The sequence below is a fragment of the Myiozetetes cayanensis genome, unplaced genomic scaffold (genome assembly GCF_022539395.1).
Source record: "Myiozetetes cayanensis isolate MyiCay16 unplaced genomic scaffold, myiCay2020 scf12, whole genome shotgun sequence".
NCBI classification, from domain to species: domain Eukaryota; kingdom Metazoa; phylum Chordata; class Aves; order Passeriformes; family Tyrannidae; genus Myiozetetes; species Myiozetetes cayanensis.
The window spans coordinates 24,893,512-24,918,085 of NW_026086826.1; the positions used below are offsets into that span (position 1 = coordinate 24,893,512).

Here is a 24,574-nt window from a genome sequence, read left to right on the forward strand (position 1 = left end):
TATAAAATTTCACACAAGAGTTGATCTATTACTTCCAATTCTGTTCTTACACTGAGAACACAAAGTGGCAATCCATCAGTGCTTACCCTGAGGGTCCACTTCCTTCGCCAGCTTCAGGGCATCTGAGTTGGCCAGATCAGTGTTTGCTGGAGTCACAGCCAGGATCAGGCAGTTTTCCCGGGATATGAACTGCATTATCATGTCTCTGATCTGTTGCTCAATATCTGGAGGTTGATCCCCTACTGGCACTTTAGTGATTCCCGGCAAATCAATAAGGGTCAGGCTTAAGACTGTACGGAAAACACAGGATCACAGACCTGGTTAGCACTCCAGACATGCCAGAGAGGTCTACACATCCACAGCTGCAGACAAATTTTAGTCACATAAAAGCCCTTTATGACCTTCACAGGCACAGAGTCAGCAGTTCAAACAAAATGCCTGCTGATCTGAGAAGCATGTTTGTTTCCCTGTTGGTCTTTCACCTCTGAATTTATAAGTGTTATTTAATATTTTAAATGTTACAACTGGTATAAGTATCATTTTATGCCAAATATCCTTGAGGGCTCTTAGACAAATGGGCATGGCTTTCTGAGTTATTTAAATATAGTCTTTCTCTGACCATGCTTTGAACAATGTCTCCAATTAAGAAATTCCAAAAGAAAGTCCTAACTTACATAGCAAAATTGTTGTTAAGGGGTTGGGAGATATATTGTTGTTCTGAAGGTTTGGGGGTATTTTTTACTCTAACTTCTTCTGAAAAATAAAAAACATGAAGGAGTTAATCCACTAAGAAAACCTGGTTTGCTCTGGCATGATTTCCCCAGAACAGGCCACAGTGCCAACTAGAAGCATCCCAGCTTGTTCAGTCAGTACTGGGGCATGGGGTATTCCTTAGACAAATGAGAAAAATGCTATTCCTAGAAAGAAAACACCAGAAGTATATTTTGGGTCTGGTTAATACAGACAAGACTTGCTGAACTAAAGACTGATTTTACTAAAACAAAGTAAGAGCAATAGGTAGGAAATTTTCACTTTCTCCTGGAGTCAGCATGTTCAACCAACAAGCTTTGAGGCAGGGGATTTAGTTCAGCCTCTCTCCAGTTAGAAAAATAAAGTGCTTCAGCCAAACACTTTTCTCCTTTATCAAAGACAGACTCAATGGGAAACATTTTCCCTTGACTGTCTTCATTAAATTGGGCAGATGGTAACCAGAGGAACTAACTTTGATCTATACTGGGGGTCTAAAACAGAAAGCAGCTTCAAACACCATCATTGTCTGAACGTGTTTTTAGTGACAGGGAACAACAAACTTCCAGTAAGGCAGGGAGACACAGTGACTTTCCAGATCACTGATCAGGGAACCCCTCTGGAGGATGGCAAAAAAGTTCTGCCATTAAGTCTCTCACCTCCTATTATTTGTCTTTACTAATGAGCTACCACCTAATGGTGAAGGTACCGGGGGAGAGAATGGTTCCATCCTGAGGCAGGGTGAGAATATTTTTAAATAAAGAGAATATTAAATGGGGCAGAGAGTCTCTGTTCTGCCCATCTCTCATGGCAACAGCTCTCCACTGTAGAGTGGTTTCTTCAAACAGGAGAATTCAAGGATTCTTCCAGACACAAACCCATTTTTGGTTCAACTTTGCCTCAGAAGCTTTTTCATCCCAGAAGATCGAGCAGTGAGAACAAATACAAAAGGGGAATAGCTAGACAGACAGAGCTACAGAATATATTACATGACAGAAGTGCAAAGCAGAATGATTTTACCTACCATGTGGAGAATATACTCTTAAATTAATAGGAATTGAAGAAATGCCTTTGTTCATTCCTGTCACTCTATCTGTTTCTGCTTCGATTTCCTGACGAACTTCATCAAAATCAGTAAATTTCTTCCCTTTGCAGTGTAGAAATTCAGCATACTCTGTGAAAAACGTCAACCACAACTCTGTTATTTCACAGGCTTATCAAGGCCCTAGTGTTCCTCAGATGTGTGTGCACAGAAGCACACCATCATGGCTATCAGGAAAGCATTATTATGATTACACATATGAAAACCAGTCTGCAATGAGAAAGGTTTAGTTAAAAAGTCAAGTTGACTGGATATGATTTGCTGCTCTTATCTTTAGCACATCATCTTCTGGAAGAACCTGAAAGATTCAATTAGATGCCATTTACAGTAATAGAATAAGGAACAGATTGTGAATCAGATTCTGACTTTTCATCTGATTACATCTGCCTGTAATGCATCACTAAATTGAAAAGTAATTCAAATTCTGTATCATGAAAGATTATTAGCATTTGTTTCAAACACTAACAGCCCCCGTCATGCACAAATTTAGCACAGGAATCGTGTAAATTTTTACAAGTTCATAATGAAAATAAGATCACTTAAAAACACTGTAATGTTTTAAACACAACTCCTCATTCCCTAAATACCATACAATACCATAATCCCCCCTGAGTCAAAGTGTGAAGAGCAAGGAAACTCATCCTTGTTAAGACAAAAATACATAACTTATTTTAAAAATGAGAGCACCTAACAACAACAAAAAAACCTCTGCCTCACCTTCAACAATTAAAACATTCCAGAATATCTTATACTCTTTTTTAGCTCCAGCAGCAAAATGACAACGAATGTGGAGTTTGTTTCACTGTCAAGTTGTTTATTAAGAAACTCAAGGAATATTCAAATATTTCAAAATTTAAAATAATATCATGAACAAAATAAAAGAGCTCTGTTGTTCTAGCACATTTGAGAATTTACATTTGTAAAATCTGTCATCTTAAAGTTGGAAAACAGCTACCTCATTAAAAAAAGAGCTGACATACTTTTTCCCAGTTCTTCATGCACTGCTCCTGGCATAAAACAATGTATCCTTCTTAGGTTTTCATCAGATTTGCTCAGAAAAATCTTTCTAAATTTAGCAATTAATACTTGGTGTCGAGTTGGAATCAGTTGACTGATTCAGTTGATTGCCAAGGAAGCTTTTCTTTTTGTTCCACTTCACACTCAGAAACAGAAAGAGTCGCTCTCTGAAACGGTTCCCAGGTAATCCAAATAAAAATGTCTGTTACTTTTCAGCTGTGCTAATGTTATCAATAGCTCATCCCTCCCAGCGACATCTGCAGTCCCACCAGAGCTGCAGGAATCAACTTTGCTGGGGTTTCTTAACCTGTGGTGCCACATACAGCCCACAGAATGAAAACTCCACGGGACAAGCAGTGCTTTGTTTGGCTCCTTTCAGCCCTCAGCCTGTCCCTGGCAGTGATGCCTTCAGCCACTCTGGAGGAGCACATGCTTTAATGCCATCTTCACTTTCCAGCTTTCATACACAGAAGAACACTAAGGAAACATTTTTACTTATATTTTTGTGAGAAAACAAAAAAATGACCCTGCCTGATGTCCAGCTTTCAGACATGTATTTTTTGTACGGAAAGGAAGTTACATGACAAGAAGAAACAATTAGGTACAAAATTAGAACAGTCTTTGCATGTAAAATGCTTCTCTTTTTTCCTCCAGATTCATTAAAAGCACCCTGGATAATGCAGAATAAAAAGGTTACCACAGCATAGTTCCTTCAGTGCATCCACAAGTGATTATCTCTTCAATTTTTACTAAATTAGACAAATGATACAAAGAAGTGTTATGGAACAACATCTTTTTAAATGCTCCTAATTTTTCCAGTCAGTTATATCTCCCTATACTTTTACGATTTGATCTTGTTTATGATTTTATATTGTTATTACCAATAAACTGCCTCTGGTGTTCTCAAACCATTTAAATTATATCCACACTTGTGATATTCCAAAGATTTGTCTCTAAGCCAAAGAGAGCTGAGTGACAAGACATGGATCAGCCCTTAGAAATACATAAGAGATATTTTGGAAAACATCCTTGATCCACATCAGGCTGAGCTCAAGACATCACAAAGCTCAAAGACTTCACCCTGCACAGAACAATCTGTTACTAGAGGTCAGGAATTCACCCAGATGAGAGACCAGGACTCAGAACTCCTCTCAACCTGATTTCAGAGTTGCTCCAAGTTGGTAATTGTACCCAGTCCAGAACACTCAAAAGAGCTTGTGAGTTCTCCAAAAGGGTGGCTCATTAAATTGTAGGCCTTTAGCAAACATTTTAAACATATACAGAAAAGGGGGAATACCTGCTATTTTTGCACCTTCTATCTGCCAGCCCCTCAGGGAGACGTCACCCAAGCAACAACAGTCTTGTTAACTCCAACAAAGCCCCTCACAAAGCCTCAGAACGCTTTTCAAGGGTGATTTCAAGAGAGCTTTTTAAAAACAGGCAAATAAACACCATCAGCAAAAAGTACATCACCTCTTCTTTGATGATGGACCAGCTTTTTCTGAGCAAAGTAAATGCAGTTAAGTGAATCTGGACCGCAGTAAATCATTCAACAGTGCTTCACTGAAAAGAGAGGCAGTATCAAAGCCCTTGTTGTCTTAATCTATAATCTCTCTTCGACATCACCATTTCTGCAGCTTTGCTCACAAGCTGAAGATGAAATACTCAAACTGAGGTATTCCCCTGCCAACCTTCAAGCAGACAGGCTACAAGAAACAGAAGTACCCTGGTATTTCCAGAAAACAAACCAGAAAATGCTGTCAGTGCAGAGGATTGCAAGAATATCACAGCACAAGACAGACAAATATTGAAAATAGTGCAGATCTTATGAAAATAACTGGCATAAAATACCAGATCACACTCTTAGGAACCAATGAAATGGTTAATTATAAGGATAGACACTCATACCAGAGAATACAATAATCTTTCACACCTTTGAAAGTTTCTGTTTGTAGAAGAAATATATCCCTGTTCCTTCAACCTTCTCCTATTGATCATGCTTTCCAAACTTCCCATCACTCACACAGCCATCCTCCAGGAATTTTTCCTAAAGTCACAGAGGTAGAGCTCTCATCACAGCTCTCTCTCCTTCCAGGACTGAGAAAAAGCAGAACTACTACTCTGTAAGACTGCATTTGCGTGATGCATCTTGTACAGTATTCCCTTCTGTATTTTACAACAGCTCAACATCAGTGAGTTATGTTCTGTTAGAGATTCACTGGGAGCACCAGGTCCTTCTCTGAAAACATCAGAACCAGCTTTTCAGTGCAGAAACAGCCTTATCCCAGCTGAATTCCTTCCTGGAAGTTTGGGGGCATTTCTTTTGCAAGTAATCTGAATTCCAACTCTGCCCTCCAGTATCTTTTATATTCTCACTGGTATTTCCTGAACACAAACTTAATGAGCACACTTTATTCTGTCATCCTACCAGTAATACCAAACACTGAACATGACCTGGAGGGACAACTGTGCATCCATCTGCAGGAGTCCTTTCTAAATCATGTTTCTCAAGATTGCTTATTATATTTTTTAAAAAGTAAGATAATTTAAAACCCTTACTGTACCCAAGATAAGACACCCACCACACCTTAATTGACAAGCCTGACACCCTGTAATAAAAAAAATATACTGCACTGATATGACAGGGTTATCTCCCATGATGAGTTTGTGTTGGCTGCTGTTCATCTCAAAATACCTTTCAGACTGTTAGTTAATAACTAATTACAGATTTCTTTTTCCTGAAAGTGAACTTTGACTGATTCTTCTATCACTTTTTTTTAATATATATCTTTTTGAAGACAGACAAATGCAGAGACATTTTCCGTTCTTTGAGTGAGGGGATTCCATCTTTCCTGATGTCACTGAGATAATCTGGGATCAAGGAGCCCCTGGTGGTCTAGGGGGTAAAGGCGCCGCGCTTTCACCGCGGAGACCCGGGTTCGATTCCCGGTCAGGGCCACTCCCGGGCAGGTGGGGCTCGTTAGCCCTTAAAGGCAACCCACCTACGTCCTAAGGACCTCACTGCCACCGTCCAAGCTCGCTTGGCCCCGGCAGATGAACCTTAGGATTAAAGGGTGGGCTCAGTTCCGCGCACACTGTGTCTCACCTAAAAAATCCAATGCGCAGGCCGGAAGGTGGAAAGACCTTCCCCGGATCTTCGCTCGCGAAGACTGGCCATTATTATTATAATCTGGGATCAAGGAAACAAAAGCTTCCACGCAAAACCACTGTATTGTATTTGTGAGTACAGTTCGTTTGTCCCAGCGTGAGCTGAAGCCCCTTTCACTGTGCTGATGGGAGAACTGGCTGAGCCCTCCAAGCCACTCTGCCAGAGCTCAGCAGTCCCTGCAGATCAGCTCAGACTGCAAGCACAGATAGCAGCAGCAGGAGGGACACTGGTAGGTGCACAGGAACATCTGCAGTCCCTGCAACCTTTCACTGGGCTTAAGCTCAGGCTCCAGACCAGCAGCATTATCCCTTTTCCAGGATATCAGTGCTATGTGGATGATGAGCCTTCCACTGGCTCAGGAAGGGGTCTCCAGGCCCTACCTCCTTTTCCCTGTGGTGGTATCACTTTTTACCTTTTGGGCTATGCACCTCAATAATTTTTTGGTCTCTCCTGCATCCTTGTTCATCATCTGAACGAGGAGCTGCTGAGAGTGGCATCCAGAAGACGGCAGCCACTGCCTTCCTCTCCTCCTTGCCAAGAGCCCAGTCTCTTCCCTACTACTGGCACTGTGGCATTTGTCCTAGTTTTTCTCCTTTAGGACCTCCACATGCCTTCCTGCTGGTGAAGTCTCTAAGACAATTTGTGTTTTAGATGAAATAACCAATCTAAGTTATTTTTGTACATTTTTCATACTCTGTTAGAGGACGGCTTTGCCACCAGAGGGCAACAAAAGATGGCTGTGCTTAAGGAGTAGTCTTGCAACGAACGAAATTTGGATTAAAGCTCAACAACTTCAATAGAAGAGAGCATGTGCCAGACTTCAGGAAAAAATCAGGATGTCTTTTGAACCTTATGTTTGCTTTCCACTTAGTATTCTAATTAACAGAACTCAAGCAAATGTGGGTATTGTACATGTGACTCATTCATGTAAAACTGTCCACTCCAATAATGATTTTCAAAATCTGTTAACTTACTGAAGCAAGAAGAAAATCTAAAATTCCTCCACAAACAGTTAACAAAATGATGAAAATAACTCTCCTAAAGCCAAGATATTTAACATACAAATAACAAATACCAGGATTTATATATCAGGCAATGTACTTTTAACAGACAGAAAGAAGACCTACAACAAAGGCTTCACCCAAAACCCAAGAGCACTTTCTGTTGCCACTGCTGTTTAAAAAACGTACTACCAAATCTGAAGAAGTACAGTCATTATTTCACCTGCACAGGCAAGAGAAAGCACAGCAAGAGGAAGAACGGGTTGCTTAAGGTTATACACAATGTGCAGCAGCTGAAAAAAACCCATAAAACAAAAAGCCTACATCGCTCAACATCTTTCTCAGGCAGTTCGAGCCATTACCTTCTCAAAGCTCACTCAGCAGCACCATTTAAAAGTCACAGTAACACTGGTCAAACTTGCAGAGAGAAGATTAGGAGCTGACATGGAACTAACTGGGTTGTGCATAAGGTATGCTGTGCTGCTCCAAGACAGCTGAACACTCATAGAGCCACAAAATTCTCATCCCAGGTCAGCTGTGTGGCAGCACTTGCATCTTACAGACACACAGAGAGTAACCCACCTAAAAGCCCAACTACAGGAGCACATACAGCATTCCTGCTCCTCAAAAAGCAGTCATGAGTAAGAGAGAGAGCAGCACTCTACACTCACTGGGAACTGCTGAAATACCACTACACAACATCTCAAACAAATGGCCGTCCTGGTGAGAAAGCAGGAGCTCCCTGGATCCAACACTGCAGCAGTCAAATAAGGAAAGAACCAGCATGTGTTTTACCTGGATTTGGAAAACAGCATCTCACAAAATAAACTGCCCTCACATCCAACTTCTCACCCCGAAAGCAAGCAGGTAGAACCCCTTTCCCATGCCTCCTCTGAATGGGTAATTTGTGCCAGCCGTGGTGTCCAGCCGGTAAAAGTTCCAGCTGGCCCTCAGACAGGCTCCAGCTCAGAGCACCTGCCAGCACCTGTGCCTCCTAAAACTGCACCTTCCCAGCTGGGACTATTTTCTCCAAACCCATTGTCTAATCTGAGCTCCTTCAGAGGCTGCCAACAACAGAGGACAAGACATAGTCTTTCAGAGGACTGTAAATCTTTTTAACATGCATATTTTGACTTTTTCTATGCTAATAGGTATTTCTCACACGATCAAGTTCAGACTAAATACTCAAAACTAATTAAGATTATCTTGTCAGTTGCAACACTTAATTAAAACCTTTCTATTTGCCTCCACTATTTCAGCTGAGTACAGTATTTACATGGATGTGGAGTGAAAATGCCATCAAGCCATTTAGGAATTGTACTAGGATCACCAAAATATGTTAGTGACTAAAAGAGGTCAAAAGGTCACTACAAAATAGCTTTGTATTAACTAGGTAGAATTTTTTAAAAAGAGGAAATAAACAAATTTCTAAAAAAAATAAATTAAAAATACTCCACACCTCTGATGAGTATGGAGTGTCTTTGTATTGACTTGTTTCATGGTACCCCCTGCAGAAGTAACAGCTCTTTACCTGTCAGATCTTTCAGATTTTGGGGGGCCTCTGGTAACTCCTCACAACCATTTCCTGCTGCCCCTTTCCAGGACATGTCCAACCCTGATAATGGATGGTCAGAGTTCCCTCTTACTTTGATGGGCACAGAATGCCTCTGCTGCTTCATCCCTAACTGCAATAGCTCAAAGCTAAACGAAGCTTTAATCTCCTCTGTCAATCAAATTCACATTCCAAACGATTCTCAGCCAGTTCCAAAATGTTGATAAACTATCTTGCAGTTCATCTGTGACTGCCTGTATAGAAAATGCCCCCTCTCTCCCCAGAAATACGAAAAGATTAAGAATAGCTACTTTTAAGAGAGTCAAGAAAGATCCCTGGATCAGAAATAAGTTCTTATTACAGCATCAAGAACCTGATACAACCCTCTAATTATTCTACTACATTTTAGTTATTTACAGACTTGATAGAAATCAAGTCCAGCATCAGCTTCCTGTAAAAGAACACTGTGCTTCTCTAAGCAGTTTTCTTTATTTTCCTTTTTTAAAATTAGTTCACAAAGATAAAGGTGGCTCAAAAGATAAAGTTATTTGGAATTTCACCACCAAAAACAACAGAGGAACAAAGTTTAAAGAGAGTAACAAAATAATTAAAGCTTGCATTTTAAAGGTTTTGGCATCTAATCCCAAACAAGAAGTACACAGCATTTCCCAAAGGGAGAAATATGCCTTGACATCCAGGAAACACAAAATTAGGCTGAAGCTCAGTTCTCCAGAATTTATAAAGTTCTTGTTGTGTTATTTCAGTTATAATGAAGAACTAATTTTCAGCAGAGAAGGTATCTATACAAAAACTATAGGCCTACCTAAAGCTACTAATACTCTGTGAATATATTAATGGAGGAAATATCAGAAAAAGAGAAGCCCTTTCAGTGTCCCCTCAACCAAAGGACGATGATTTTACAGAATAGGGCAACATGGACCAGTTTAGGGTGGATGTCAATGAATAAGCATGTAACCACTGGAGGTCAGAGTGTAAGTTTTTACTTACTAATTCATCTGTCCCCAGAGTTTAGTCATTTCGCTGGGAATGACAGCACAGAGCCCAATGCCTTTCTTTCTTCTACTCTTACGTGGTCCTGGGAAAATCAGATTGAGACTCTCCACAGCTGGGCCTTATCCTTGCATTTATTCCTGCATGCTCTGGCAGAGATCAAATGCCAGATATGCACAAATGGCAGGTGTCCATATCTCCAACTAAAACTTCATATTTAATATACAGAGAACACTATAAGCATATTACACACTTGGAAATCCTGAAGTTTCTAAGCTGAGCATACAGAAACACTAAATTAAACTGATTTTTCTTTCTCTTCCACAGTATAAACACTATGGAAAATTTCTCAGAGGCATTGAAAGTATGAACATGCTTCAAAAGCAGAAAAAACCCTGAAGCCTAGACAGACTGCAGTCTACCCTCCAGATCAACAATGCAAAGGTCTTTGAGAAAAAAATACTCACAGAAGCTTAATTACACCTCACACGTAAGGACAGAATGAAGTTTCACAGGCAGCTTCAATTTTGTTCAATTTCTTCCCCATTTCATCGTGGTACATAATTTAAAGAGCACTTTTTTGCTTTTCAAAGCTGTTTTGGATGTTATTTAATTACTTTTCACTAATTTAGGTAGAAGTCAATACTAAACCAGTAATTTTTGTTGCTTACTTTGGTTTAGAAGCAACTGCAACAAGAATTTGGAATGATGGAAAAGCGTAGCTGCATTTCTATGTGCCAGGAACCGAGCTACACCACAGCAGATCAAGTGCCCCCTGCAAGGGGACAAAGTGGTGAATCCTGGTGAAAGATCTCAATACGTCACACAGCTTAGTGGTACACACAAAAATATTTACATTTTTGACCAGACAAATACACAGAAGCCTTGTTTTCCCCCCAGTCTACCTTCTGCTCTATTTAGTGCAGTGAGCCCAACCAAAAAAGACAAGTTACGAAAACAAGCTGTGTGGAATCAAATCTGTGTGCACTGGAGCAAGAGCTAAAGGTAGAAGTGCAGCAATTTTGGCGTGTTAACTAATACAGATGCAAAGCTCATCAAGAAATGAATAAATCAAAGCTCATTTCTAAAACATATTCTATGTAATGACGCTTCTCCACTGCTTCAGGAGTGATCTTGGACTAAATTCACTGTGAGCTCTAGGATTTACATGTTACTGTTTTCCCAGACAGGACAATGGAATTAGCTAGTCCTGAGAATATAACTTTGAAGCAGCAGGCCCTTGTTCCAGACAGTCTGGTGGCACCTTTCTTCAAAACTTCCTAGAAAAGTTTTTCATCCTGCTGAAACACATCAGCACTTTGTCCAGGCATTGACCCCAAAAGAGAAAGGAATTACCTGTTTTGGCAGTGATGAGTTGCAGGACCAATGGTCGTCTTGTCACAATTCCAGAACCTCGTGGAAGAAAATCCCTGGAAACATTAAAAAAAAATACTTACTACCCAGAAAGTACTGTCCACTTACATAAGATATTGGACTAATTTGGAACCTCCTCTAACACCTTGAGCTGCAGTGAAAATGGAAAGTTGGTTGGGACAGATTTATATTAAACACTCCTATAAAATAGGGCTGTTAATTTTGGTTTGAGACACCAGTAGGTCATTAGACAAACAGGTATTAAAACTGAATTATTGTCTCAGGGCATTACCAAGCCCGTTCAAGACCATTACATTTAACACCTCAAAATTCAAACTGCTTAGCAAGAGTACCAAAAGCCAAGCCCAAATTTATCAGGCTCTCTAAAATAACTGTGTCATCACTGTACACCTGATTTGCAGTGGCTTTGCACATATGAATACACACACACCTCCCACACCAAAGCTCTGGCCAAACCAAACTGCCAGCACTCTGCACCAACTCTTTCACACAATTAACTCCTGCCAGTTCAACTCCCCAGATAACCTTTCCAGTCACACATCTGCCCAGAAATGTTTGAGTGAAAGCTGAACACTGTGGGACAGCAGGAGGGATTGTCCTTGGATCAGAAAGCAAACAGTGAAGCAAAGACAGCAACTCTGTCTGATCATGACGCTTCATATGACCCTTCCATGCTCCCAAAGATAGGGAGACTCCCCATGCAACTGAAACCCTAAAAAAACTTTGAACCAATCATTAGTGGCAAAACTAATGATTAGAAATTCAAAGCAAAATAAAATACCTTTTTCTCAGGGTATTCACCAGCTGCCATAAGTATTAAACTCTTAAAAACCATGAGAAAAGCTTAAGTGAGAGGTTTTGAAGAGTGTTCCCTTCAAAGCAGCATCTCCAGATGAATAAAATTCAGGGTCAACAGACAGTGCAGCAAGTGGGGAGGGCACAAATTTTCAGTCAAATGGCAGAGCTGGTCGGGGTGACCGTGCTGTCATATGTGTTAGTGCCTGGATGAAGGGTGAGGCAGGAATGTGCAGTGGCTTTGGGAGTGGTGGGAAGAAGGACAAGAGTCAAAGGAAGAAAGATACAGCCCTGTCAGCCCTTCAGTCAGAACTGCTTAGATGTGTCTGCTCAAGGCACCTGAGAAACGACTTTTTGCTATAACTGTTGTTCACACCTCGTGCTGCTTAACAGATGCCTGATTTTAGCAGTTCCTGTAACGACAGCACACAAACCTACAAGGTTTAAAACAAGCCTAGAGAGTAGACCTATGAAAAATAAATCACACAAATATTCAGGATATTATCTGTGCAAATCAGAGGATATTGGGTCTGAGTAGTCCCAAGTCAGGACGGGCTCGGGAATGCAACAACAGTGAACCTTCTTTGCACGAGTAGCACCAGCAGGGTAAAAGCTTTGGCAGCCTGCAGAAGAGAAACAGGACAACTCTACCTGTGACACGGGCTCTGAAGACTTCCTTCCTAACATAACATCCAGACATCGAAAAAACATAAAAAATAATCACATATGCAAGCATTTCTAAGGCTCTGAGGAGCGAGACCAGTTGTCAGCTCTGCCCCACATCACTTCAGTTTGAATGAAAGGACAAGGACGGTAATTTCCAGCTAAATGAAGTGTTGCCCTTTCTCAGTACCTGTCAGTGTGCACTTACAGCGGGATTACTCTGCAAACCAAAGCACACCATGAAAGGGGAGGCTGTTCAAACACCGGCTAGCTCATTAACTTTCTCATTAACTTCTTTAACACAGACCTGCAGGCAAAAGTACAATTAATTAGGAATTTAAGTAATCTCTGAAACAATGATACTGCAAAAACATCAGGCATGCTGATTTAAATCTGCTGCAATGCTTTACAACACTTGAGGCAGCAACAGGATACAGGAATGAGCTTAAGGAGAAGCCAAAGGCCTTCAAATAGGTCTGTCATAATTTCAGTACCTACTAATGGAGAGAAACCTGTCTCTCAGTGAAATGCCATCTACTGATGTTTTCTCATGAGGAAATGGAGAAAATAGTAATATACTCATACTTCTGTGTGCACTGGAGTGACAGCAGCCCAGGATGGAGCAAACCCATTGAGACTGTAGTTTCAAACATTGATTTTCAAGCATTTAATATCTGATTTACTTTTATTATTATTATTTTCCCATCAAGAAGCTAAAATTAATTGCTGTTCAGGACAAACTGATCACCCAAAACAGTGTCCTCTACAGCTCCACCCGAGGCAGAAAAATCCTTCAGGGAGTCAAAGGCTGAAAAGACTTATTGATTTTCTGCTTCAGACGAAGCACACTCAGCGATAAAGAACACTGTATTAATGCAACCCCCAGCTGGATGCAACACTGACCTTTCCTCAGCAGCAAAATCACAGAGAAAGGTAAGACAACAATTCCCCTTCAGAACATCCTCTTAACATGTCCAAAGATGATGGCATTCTTTCACCCTCTCTAATAAGTTCAAGAAAGCATGAGCAGAGGTTCCTGCTTGGTGAGAGGGAGAACTGTACTGATCCCATAACCAACTAAGTGTGCAGCAGCAGGATATAAGGTTTCTGCTTCAAATGCAGAGTTTGAAGTGGAGAAAAGTCAAAGAATGAGGGGAAAAAAGGGGTTTGCAGGGAGAAAATTCCCCCTCCCCTTAACTACTAAATGGTATTTTACTTCTGTGAAAGAAACTTTGAACTAAATTCATAAATCTGCCCACAGGGTATTTTACTTTTTTTAAAACATTTGAAATTTCAGCTTTAGCCACAAAGTAACAGCACCTGTGTGCATTCCCTGCACAGCTCAAATAAGATACCTAAACTCTAATTCTAGAAAAAAGTGAGTATTTAAACACACACGGAAATGTAAAACAAATCCGAAATATAACTTGTATTTCTTTAAGAACAGCAACACAGTACCACAGCACAATTCTGGTAGCAGGGGAATCAGATTAAATTCTGTATAACTGCTTCTGCAGAAATGCCTAGTCTGACATCCACACACAGGATGCAGGTCCTCTCCCACTCCCCTTGGAACAGAAAAGCTTTGTCCACAGGGTTTGTTAGTGCTCCTAAAAATAAACCCTCTGTATTAGAAATGGCCCCACATCTTTTAGAAGTAACAGCAGCAAGAAATACAACAAGAAACACCCAGCCAAGTCTCAAAGGGTGACCAAAAGGACGATGCCCCTCCATGCTCTGGTGACACATTTAATATTCTTCTGACAGGTCTGAGAGAGCTGCTCTTCCACACCTTTTGGTCGGTGTATACAGGTAAGTTTAGTGAGAGCTGGGAGAAAAATCACATCAGAGTGGAAGCAGCTGCAAATAAACCCATCTAGGAAAAGGTACATGCCTGGGAATTTGTGTTCAAAGGCACTGGCAAGGGAGAGAAAAGGCTGCCTGCTGTGGTGGGGGGAGTGAGCACCTGTGAGCACAACTGCAGGAACACTTCACGATGATGAGGTGCAGGAAACAAGGAAGAAACACACTGTGCAAGAATAAAGCTGGCAATGAAAGCTGTACACCTTTAAAAGACATTCATCCTGCATTAAGAATCAAACTACTTTTGCATCTTTATTCTCAGAGCATTTTGAGCACAAAGCACTCTGCTGACAGCAGAGCACCAGCTCAGCAGCAGCAGCACCACGGTGACAGGACAGTTTGGAGAGTGTCAGCAAGGCCTGGTCAGCGCTGAGTGTATCAAATGCAAATAAGAAGGCAGCAGGCAGGTCTGCCAGAACATCCCCTCAGTAACTCTTCAATCTTAGAATGCACTCATCTGTTAGAATACCATTAAATACTTTCAAGTGCAAGGTATTTTCAGGGCCAAATGATATTTACTCTAAAAGGTATGAAATTACTCATGTCTTACTGCACAACATAAACTGTGCTGTCTTCACTCTGTACTACAGCTCATTTCCAGTATCACAGACCTGGAGAGGTGGATCTACTGACACGTTTGATTAATTCATAAAGGTAACAGATAATAGCTTGATTTTGACTGGCTAAAAGCCACGTCTCTTAAACTGATGTCACAAGGATGAGGAAACAATTTATCAATGGCCACAGCAACACTTTAGTAGTTTACAATAACAAGCCAGTTTGAGCTTTTTAAGAAGAGTTTCATGGAAGAGATGGGAACGCCTTTCAATTCTCAGGAAGGGCCAAAACCGCAGTGAAAGGCTGAAAAGCAAACGAGACGGGCTCCTTCAGTGAGGTTGTCTCATTATAATGCAGGACTAAGCTTACAAAGAAAAGGACACAGATCAAACAGAGAAAATATAAACATGATGTGTTCCACGGGGATTTCCAGGTAGGACAAGAGCTTTCACTTAGAAGATCTCTAGCACACTAACAGTATTTATTATGTTGGTTTGTTTTTGTTTTTGTTTTTTTAAAAAAGACAAAACAGAAGAATCTCCCATTTGTGTGAAGAGTGATGATGCATCACTACTCGAAAGTTAATTGTGTTTTCAAAACGTAGTTTAAATTTGCTTTACTTTGCCAGTTCAGGACTGAGAAATGTTCTGTACTTTAATCGGTTACATGGTCCATATCACAGAGGATAAATGCCAACAAATTTCCATCAACACCAATATAACAAACCCATACAAAACATAGGGAGCACCCGGGAAATCAAATAATGGAGGAAGATGTCAATGACTACACAGCAACTGCATTAATTAAAGAGCTATGAACAATTAAAATTGATAGTGATGAATTGTCAAAAAAAAAAAAAATCAGAACTTCCTCCAAAGAGAAAGCCTCCAGGTTTTTCAAGAAGGGTAGAAACAACTCAGGCTTAGGACAAGCACCATAGTTTTCCTACAGAAGAGCACAAATGCTATTTCATTTTGCCAAACAACATTGATAACATTCTTTATAAAAGTTTTTCCACTAATCCTAAGCCCACTCCAAGACCCCAACCTGCCCTCAGATGTAGAAAGCCCATGATCCATCAGCAACTGCTATGAACAACAGTGCTGTGGTAGCATTCCCCACAGCCTTTTATTCCCAAGATTTGCTAAGGAATGCAACGCAGCGTTAATTGCAATAGGAAGCAATTATGCCCAAAGTCAACAGTTTTCCTGGGCCTTTTTCCAACAGTGTTTATTGTTTCACACAACTCCAGCCTGGCACACCAGGAGCACTTGTGGCTCATCCCTGGCAGCCGAACGGTCAAATCTTGTGCAAGAGACCACACAGTTTCCCAGGAACACTCACACATGCCTGGACAGCCCAACATCTCCCAGTTTGTGGAAGACGTACAGAACCACTCAAAAGGCTTTCATTTTTCTTGCATTTTTATGATATTTTTCTTGCAGTTATCACATTTAGCCTCAAAGCAAAGTGCTAAAAAAACAAACAAACAAAAAACAACCAAAAAAAACCAGGAAAAAGCACAGTCCGGTGTAAGCCTGAAGGAGAGAGTCATGAATAACTTCTAACTTCTTTCCTCAGGTTCACTTTTTAAAACTCATGAACCAAACCCAGTCAATTTCTAACTAGAGAACTCTCAGTTGTAAAAATATACATCTGAAGACCTGTTTGCAGGTCATTCCGTCTCATCTGTTCCTGTGTTCAGCAACCCAGCAGAGGACTCAGCAACAGATCCTTCACTCACTTTTGACCATTACAAAACAAGGTACATCAATGGGATGGCAAATGTAATTTTCCTTTTGTGCAGAGGCCTGCTTAGGAATTAAGTACTTTCTCTGAGAAGGTTTATCACTGACACAGGACACCACTGTATTTATTCTTAGTGGCTTTGGAAGCACAATTCCTCCACCCTCCAAGTGACAGTACAAAGATAACACCAGGACACATTTTCAGAAAGTCTCAAAAGCCTTCAGGCACTGTCTCTGCTGTGCTTTGATGTTCCTAACCATGTAGCTTTTTTTTCTTCAGTAGTACAGTAGTGTACATCTCTTTCTACATCACACTGATATCTGGCTATACGTGCTGTTCCTCATTGGCTCCAATGAGATCAATTCTTATTATCAATCACCACTTGATCCCTCACCTCCTTTCAATTAGTCACAGAACTGTAAATGTGTTTTGTTTTGGCACAGTGTCTGTCCATCAAATGCCTCCCACAGCTTTGTTCAATGACTGCAAAACCTCAGCCTAACATCAAGGGCTTTACACAAAGTTATACAAGATAATTAATTCTCTTTATTGAAGACCAATGATACCTATCTTAATTAGGCCTACTAGGTAAGTTAAATGTATTAGGAGGCTGTGAATTTTTAGTGATCTCAGATATATTGGCTCCCAAAGCTCTATATCCATCTTTCCCGTGTTTTTTTGGAAACCACACAGCATAGATGGCTGGCATCCTGAGCATGACACTTTGGTGCTTAGTTCATGTTCGGTCTCAGTTTGCAGCAACCATTCTTTCAAGGTAAATCTTCCCTCAACTGAGAGATCATTTTAATTAACCGGTTCAATCAAACAGTCCAATACCCAGGAGCAGCACCAGGCACATCTTTAGAGAGGAGAAACTGAGAATCCAGACTTCCTAGGGCTGTTAACTATCTCTTCCTCTCAAGCAGGATAGATAAACTTGGCGTCTTTGAGAAGCCACTTTCCAACCCATCACCGTCCTTCATCACCATTGCTGAACTACAGGATCTGAATAGCAAAGCAGGGACACCCCAATTATCCTATCCATCACTTTCAGGTAAGCACACAAGTTGAATAAAGAAACATAAAAAATAAAGATTTTGAATTCTTACACAGCCCTACAACCTAAAATGCCTCTTTGGTTCTCCTTTCCCCGAGTCCCTAATGGAGTTGAGACCAACTATACAAAAATCCAGAGGGCAATGGTAAAAAAAAATCATCTACCCAAACAGACCTAACTATGGGAATATGTGAGCATTAATTCTAAACATAAGAAAAGAAGTATTTTTGAAAGGTCCTTTAAGAACTTCAAATAAAATGGCAAGGGATTTCAGTCACACTAGCTGGGCATCTCCATGACAAAGTGTTCAGTGACAATGCTTGAGCACAGCTAAGGTGAGAAAGCAATGCTTGAGATTTTCCTCTTCATGCAGAAGACTGCAGAGAAAGCAGGCTTAGAAATCACTGTCATTATGTTTCTCTTGGATCTAGAAGATGCTTTCTGTAAGAAGCAGTGTCATTTCTGCTCAATAGCATCAGCTAGAAATTATTAAATCTCCCCCATTAAACATTACAGGGCTATGGAGAAAATCAGGGCCAAAAACTGCTCTAGTCCCAGTGGTAAAGCCTTCCATTAAACATGACTGGAGTCAACAGGTTCTCCAAAGTACAGGACATTTGAATGGAAGTCTCAGAAGGCACAGACCTTCTTAGAGCAAGTGTAATGCTGTATTGTGACAGCAGTGACAGTACCCCACATCACAGTTCTACACAGGAAAAAGCAAGTCTGTTCACTGACTGAAGGAGAGAACATGCACTTCTTAGCACTAAAAAAATTGTCTTTTACATGATAGAAAATTTTAAAGCTTCAGTAACACTTCCAGGACTGAGAACTGCCATACTCAGCTCGCCAAACCTGCCGGGCACAGCCCCAGGAGTGGTGAGATGAACAGTGCTCTGTTTGCAGTGGCTGTGCCGGGCTGTGGGCTCGCTGTACTAACAGTGAGGAGCTGCCAATGTGCAGCCTCGTGGGCAAGGCACTGTATGCACAGTGCATCTGTCCTCCCTGGCAGGCATCCAGCACTTTGCTGCATCATCCTGATTCCATTGCTGAAAATGCCCTTTTTCCTCTTTCTCTTTTAAGATTTTACAAAAGCTTCTGCTATTTCCTGCCCAACGGTGCTCTCCATCAGTTCCAAGCGGGGGTGGAAGGGGGAGAAAGGAAGCACAAAATACAAAGAAACCTCCCAACAATTCTCAGAATTTTTGTGTCATAAAGAATAAAGCAGACTTTGCAGGACAACTGTATTCTCCCTAATCAGATATGTTTGCTTTTAGGAAAGGACTAATTTGCATAGGATGTTGGTGCATAAAAGCCCATCCATTCTCAGGATGAATACTAATGCAGCAAGACTCAGCATCTCAACACAAGAAACGAACTCTACAAAAATTCTGTACTCACTTTAAATTTTTGTCAGTGCTCTAAACAGACCTTGGCTGTTGGTGTTTTTTAAAATCACTCCCAGCTGCCAAATACTACTAACAATGTTTCTTTAGAAAAGATTTGAGTACAATGTTTTCCTCCATAACATAATCAGATATATCAGAGATAAACAAAAATCTGACTGCAAGGATGAGAAAGAAAATAACATATCCCAACACTGCAGGTATATCACCTACATGAAGCTAACTACTACATAAATAGCATTTAGCAAATAATTCACCTCTGGATACACTGTCGAGAAAAATCTTTTAGATTTCAGTGCTTTTCTCAAAAACCTTGACAAAATAAGCTGCTGCCCTTCCTCCCAAATCCCACTGTCCTGAACTCAGGTCCATCAATACAGACTTTTTAAACTGTGGCAGAGCACACAATCAGCTGTGATACATCCTAGTAAAGGCCAAAAAACTTTGCCCCTTCAGAAGCATTGTGAAAATACATTTCTCTGTTTTGTAGTGGACAAGGTGTTAAGCTGTACAATTACTCTTCTTGACACAGGACAAGATATTTCAGATCATTTTGCAGAGCTGGAATGTAACTGGATTCAACTCTTGCACTCCCTCCAGATGTATACACAACAGGAACTGCAGCACAAAGAGCATGAATTTATAGACAGGAAGACAACTACAGAAAAAAAGGGGGAAAGGGGTTGTTTCCAAAACAAGTGGTTCAAATTTCTCAACTTCTCTAGCTATTTTATCCTTTTTTACCTGCCCATTTATCCTTCTTTGAGCCTGTAATACATGAGAATGAATATATTGTCCATGGCAGTGTAAAGTCTGCTCAGCTCAATAGTGAAATTTAGTATCAGCCATCATCTCCCATCTCTCTGCTCACCAGAAACTGAATTATTACCACAAGAAAGACTTATACTAGAATTCTGACCGAAACAGTGGTTTGTGCTGCTGCTTCCCAGAACATAGTCATAATGCTGGAGGTCTCAGCCCAAACTCCTGAGGCTTTCCAGCCTATTTCCCAGATCTGACAGACACTGAGGATCTTCTATCAAGATTTGTTTAGCACCTGAACAAACTAACAGGTGAGCACGAGAGGGTACAACACTGCCTCTGATGGACTGGGCTCAGATTTCTCCAGCAGCTTCCAGCTTGGCTGCTGAACAGCAGCTCTGATCAGAGCCCATTTCCCCACTGTCACACAGCAGAGACCAGGGATGTCTCTCCGTTGTTCCCGTGCTCAGAGCCCTGTCTGTTATCCACAGGTGAGTCACACACTGACAGCTTCAGAGCCCCTGCAGAGCTGGGCACCCCTGATGCACGTGCAATTTTAGACATCTGCAGCGTCCATAGCAAACAATGTACTGAGGGCCTAAGGTTAGCCTGGCTTTGATGATTCCATCTAGGAGGAGAAATCTATCTGTACTACAGCAAATAGGAAACCTCCCGCATATCTGAAGAATGAAACCTTGGTGATTTTGCACAGGAGCTAGGATGCAGGAATACCATGCTAGGTACTGAATTAAAAGCTTAACTTCCACACACAAATTATAAAAGCTGACATTATCACTAGACACTTGGGTTGAAAACCCCTCTTATCTACTACTACAGTTCTCCTTTACACCCCAGAGGCTATCACAGACAACAGTGCTTGGCAGTACATCAAAGCCCAGCACGCAGTTAAATGGGGCTTTGCTGCTCTCTAGTTCAATAATGCTGCCTTGTTCATCGCGGTGCGACTTGCTGAAGAGAAAGATGCAAGGTCACAGTTAAATAATGCTCCTTTCCTGTTCTCAGCATATTTACACTACAGGCTTTGCACTGCAGACATAGAGCATTAAAAGGATTCCCAGTAAGCCCTTACACATGAGCACAGCAAACAAGGTGAGTTCACAGGCTTCTATTTACTGGAAGGCATTATTATTATTATTATTATTATTATTATTATTATTATGCACTGTTTAAGAAAAACTCCACACACACAATAAACAAACAAAAAACAACCCAACAAACAAAATCAGAAAAAGCAAAAAAGGCCTCTGTCCCTCTGTGCTTGCAATCCAGGCAGACACTGGTTAAGAAACCCACAAATACTTAAAGGACTATCATCAATTTGCTCAGTGATCAACTGATGGATGGCAAACCACAAACACGATCTCTCTCAATGACTAAGCTGTTAGAGGCACAAACTAAACAACAGCAAGGATCCCTTTTGGGGATGAGAAACTGCTACATCTCAGCTGGATTCAAAGCAGAATCCAAGACTCAGTTTTGATGCCACAGAGGAATCTAAATCAGCCATCACACAAAGCAGAGAAATGCATAACAGCAAGTTCTAGACTACAATCGCAGTTATCCCACGCTGATTTTAAGATTATACGCTAACATCTTTTTTGCAGATAGAAGCAACTTAAGACCAAGTGAAGACTCAAGGCATGTGTGGATACATATGCAGCTAATGTTTAAAAACCAGTTTGAGGTCATACAGTAAATGAGTGGTAGAGAATAGTCTTACACATTTCTATGTTTCTGCTGTCAACCATAGCAGCATCACTGCCCATGTTTACTGGTGAATGCCCAAACAATCCCATTGCTAACACCTTTTTATCTAAACTCTAAAGCTTTGTTTGCTAATTCATCTACAAAGGAAAGTGACAGGACTAGAAGCAGCAGCAATGTCCATCAAGAAACTGCAGGACAACAAAGGTATTGGTTATTTGTTGACTTTAACACTTCAAATTCCCAAGCATGGGCTCCTTCTTGAAGGCAGTGAATATCAGGATTTATATTATGCAAGAGCCTAGGGAGTTAGACAATCTGTTGAACTTTCAGAAGTGTCTCTGTACAAAGAACCAGGAAAAGTTAAGTGGATACCTCTGGTCCAACGGGAAAAAAAAATACATATAAGAAAAAATCCCTACAAACCTCTCACAAGATGACTGTTCTTGAAAAACATCAGAGGAGTGCAGTCACCTTCAGCACCTTGATGGACTGAACTCCCAGTAACAGCTGCCACCGAATTCACAGCACTGATTTCTCAGAAGGCACTCGAGACCAGACTGAGCTGTTTCTGAACGTTGCTTTTTGCAGGGTTTTGAGGTTTTTCTGAAGTCTGGGTCTCAGACTTCAAACACTTCGCTTGTGTTCGCTAAATACTCCAATACCCAAATCATACATAGTATGTTGAAGTTAAAGTAAGGCTGTGCATTCTCACAGTATACTTTACAAAAGGGTTAAGTGTTATTTGTTCATTCAGAATCCCTGTAAACTGCTTGATACACTGAACTTAAATGCCAGATTATAGGTCAGAGCTCCCTACACTATGCCTCGTTATAGAGCACAGCTTTTCTTAAAATAGAAGAAATATTTCAATTGGCAAGATTTAAATGCTAAAAAATAAGAGATCCTCAAAGTAGTTTTAGAGGAAAAAAAGTACTTTACATGGGGGTGGGGGGGAATCAGCAGATTTGTTTGCACGTCTGTTTTTTATTACTTACTTGCTTTACTTTGTATATATCAACTCTCAAGACTTGAAAAAAAAATTAACTTTAAGTCCACAATGGAGTTACATGTAAGGACAAAACTAGGCCACCTGTATCCCATCTAAACAGCCAGTTTGTTCTGCAATGTGTAAATGTAAAAACTTATTCAGGGAAGAAACCCAAATGAGCCACTGTCTCATTTGCTACTGTTTCTAATTAATGAAATACCCAGAAACAATTCTTGCTTCTGTTGCACCGGAGTATTTTGATAACTAGGCTAATACACTCAATACTGTACTCAAAGCTGTACAATGGCTTAATTAGTCAGGAAAAGGAGTGGCTGATTCTCATTTCCAGAAGATCGTTAAGATTAAAAAAGGGTACACAGCACCACACTTCAGTTTGTATCTCCAACTTCTCAGCTTTTCATGCCTGTTTCACAAAACAGGAGAATCTTCTGTAAAAAAGTTTTTCTGACAATGCCCAGTAGCTAAAAGAATAAAATATCTGCACCATTTTAACTACCTCTCCCCCAGGATGCATCCAATCTAAGTAGGTGTCTACATTCTTTGGAGAAATCCTCTGCTTTAAAAGCCAGATTTAAAGTCCTGTCTCTTCTCCTAATGACTCAACGCAGTCTTTTCACAACCGCCATCTCAAGCAAGAAAAGAACAAGCTGAGCACACAAGGAATGGTAATTTGAAAAAGATATAATCAGTACATATGTCATAATAAATAACTACACGACATGCAATGGCCCTAAGATTATCAGAAGTGTCTCAGATCAAAAAGCTGTAAAGCTGAATTATACAATCAGACCTCAGGCTCTTAAAACGAAAGTGCTTGTTTGATTATGACTGACAGGCTTACAATCAGGACTTCACATCTCTTATGAAACAATTATTTGGCCACATGCAGTTCATATTATATTAAGCAGGGAAGGAAGTGAAGAGCTTTCAGGTTGGAAACCTAATTATTAATTTCTCGCTATTTTTAAGAATAAAACAAGGCTCTAATTTCTGAAGAAAGAGGCCCTGACAAGGTAGCCTGCAGTCTGTGCCTTCAGTTATCTTAAACACCCCTCTGGATATAGGAAATAATAGAGAGTGCTTTCTCTCCAAATACAGTCTCTAGGGATTGTTTCCTGCCATTAGTTTTCTTTTAAGTAACCCTATTATTATCAAAAGCAAGATGTTTAAAAAGCACAAACAACATCTAAGTTCATGGCTCTGCAGTGCTCGGTAGCACAGCAGTAAGAGCAGGCCAAGTGCCTGTCTCCCATTGGCATCTGTTGGGATTTGTTGTTTGACTCCCCTTTGCACTTTTGAATCTCTCTCTCCCACCAAATTCCACCACAATATTGCACTGGATCGTTTGCTTCAAACACCAGCCCAGCATTTCACAGCACATTTACTTCTCTTACAAAGAGAAGCAGGTAGGAAGAACATTTGCTCTTCAGACAATCCCATTTCCTCAAACAAGTGCCATGAGCTCCAGTTATGAACACATGAAGGTCTAACCCATAAATGGAAACGACTGCTGTCCTCAGGTGCTCTCTGGAATCTCTGTTTCCATCTAAATATAACCAGAATCCTGAGAGGAAAACCTTCAAACAGTCCTTGACTACCAAAAGACACTGTCTTCTTACAGAGGAGCAAAAAGTAAAGAGGAAACTCTCCAAATATCTTAGAGGATGCTAATCCAAATAGCAACAATAATGGACACATTGGGAGATTTGACAGTGCCCCATTCCAGCTTTGCTCAAAGCCAGCCTACAACAACACAAGTAGTTCTGGGTGTCACACAACTCCTGGAGCAGACAAACATGCACAATTCATCCTCATGTGACACCACCGCCAATGCAGATCACAAGTAAACTAACCCCAAAATATTCCCTAACTGTTGATAGTTATTAACGACACTGCATGCACCTAAACAAGCCTTGGTGCTCTCCTGGGGACAGCGATGGATGCACGTCACTCAGCAGCTTGAGAAAGAACAGGACCTTGATCCCACTTC

At 40.7% G+C, this 24,574-nt stretch overlaps 1 protein-coding gene and 1 non-coding gene across 8 annotated transcripts in view; one reads left to right on the top strand and one right to left on the bottom strand.

Moving 5' to 3' along the window:
- The window catches only part of DNM3 (dynamin 3), a 170,345-nt gene that overhangs the window by 142,663 nt on the left and 3,108 nt on the right, over positions 1-24,574 (bottom strand). For all 7 annotated transcript variants that reach the window (XM_050306368.1, XM_050306367.1, XM_050306366.1 and 4 more), the window contains exons 2-4: positions 10,956-11,029; positions 1,772-1,921; positions 87-290 (exon numbers count right to left, since the gene is read on the bottom strand). In XM_050306368.1, the coding sequence (XP_050162325.1) occupies positions 87-290; positions 1,772-1,921; positions 10,956-11,029 (428 nt within the window). The remainder of the gene's footprint in view (positions 1-86; positions 291-1,771; positions 1,922-10,955; positions 11,030-24,574) is intronic.
- On the top strand, positions 5,751-5,824 carry TRNAE-UUC (transfer RNA glutamic acid (anticodon UUC)). Its single transcript has one exon. It is a non-coding gene; the product is annotated as a tRNA-Glu (tRNA).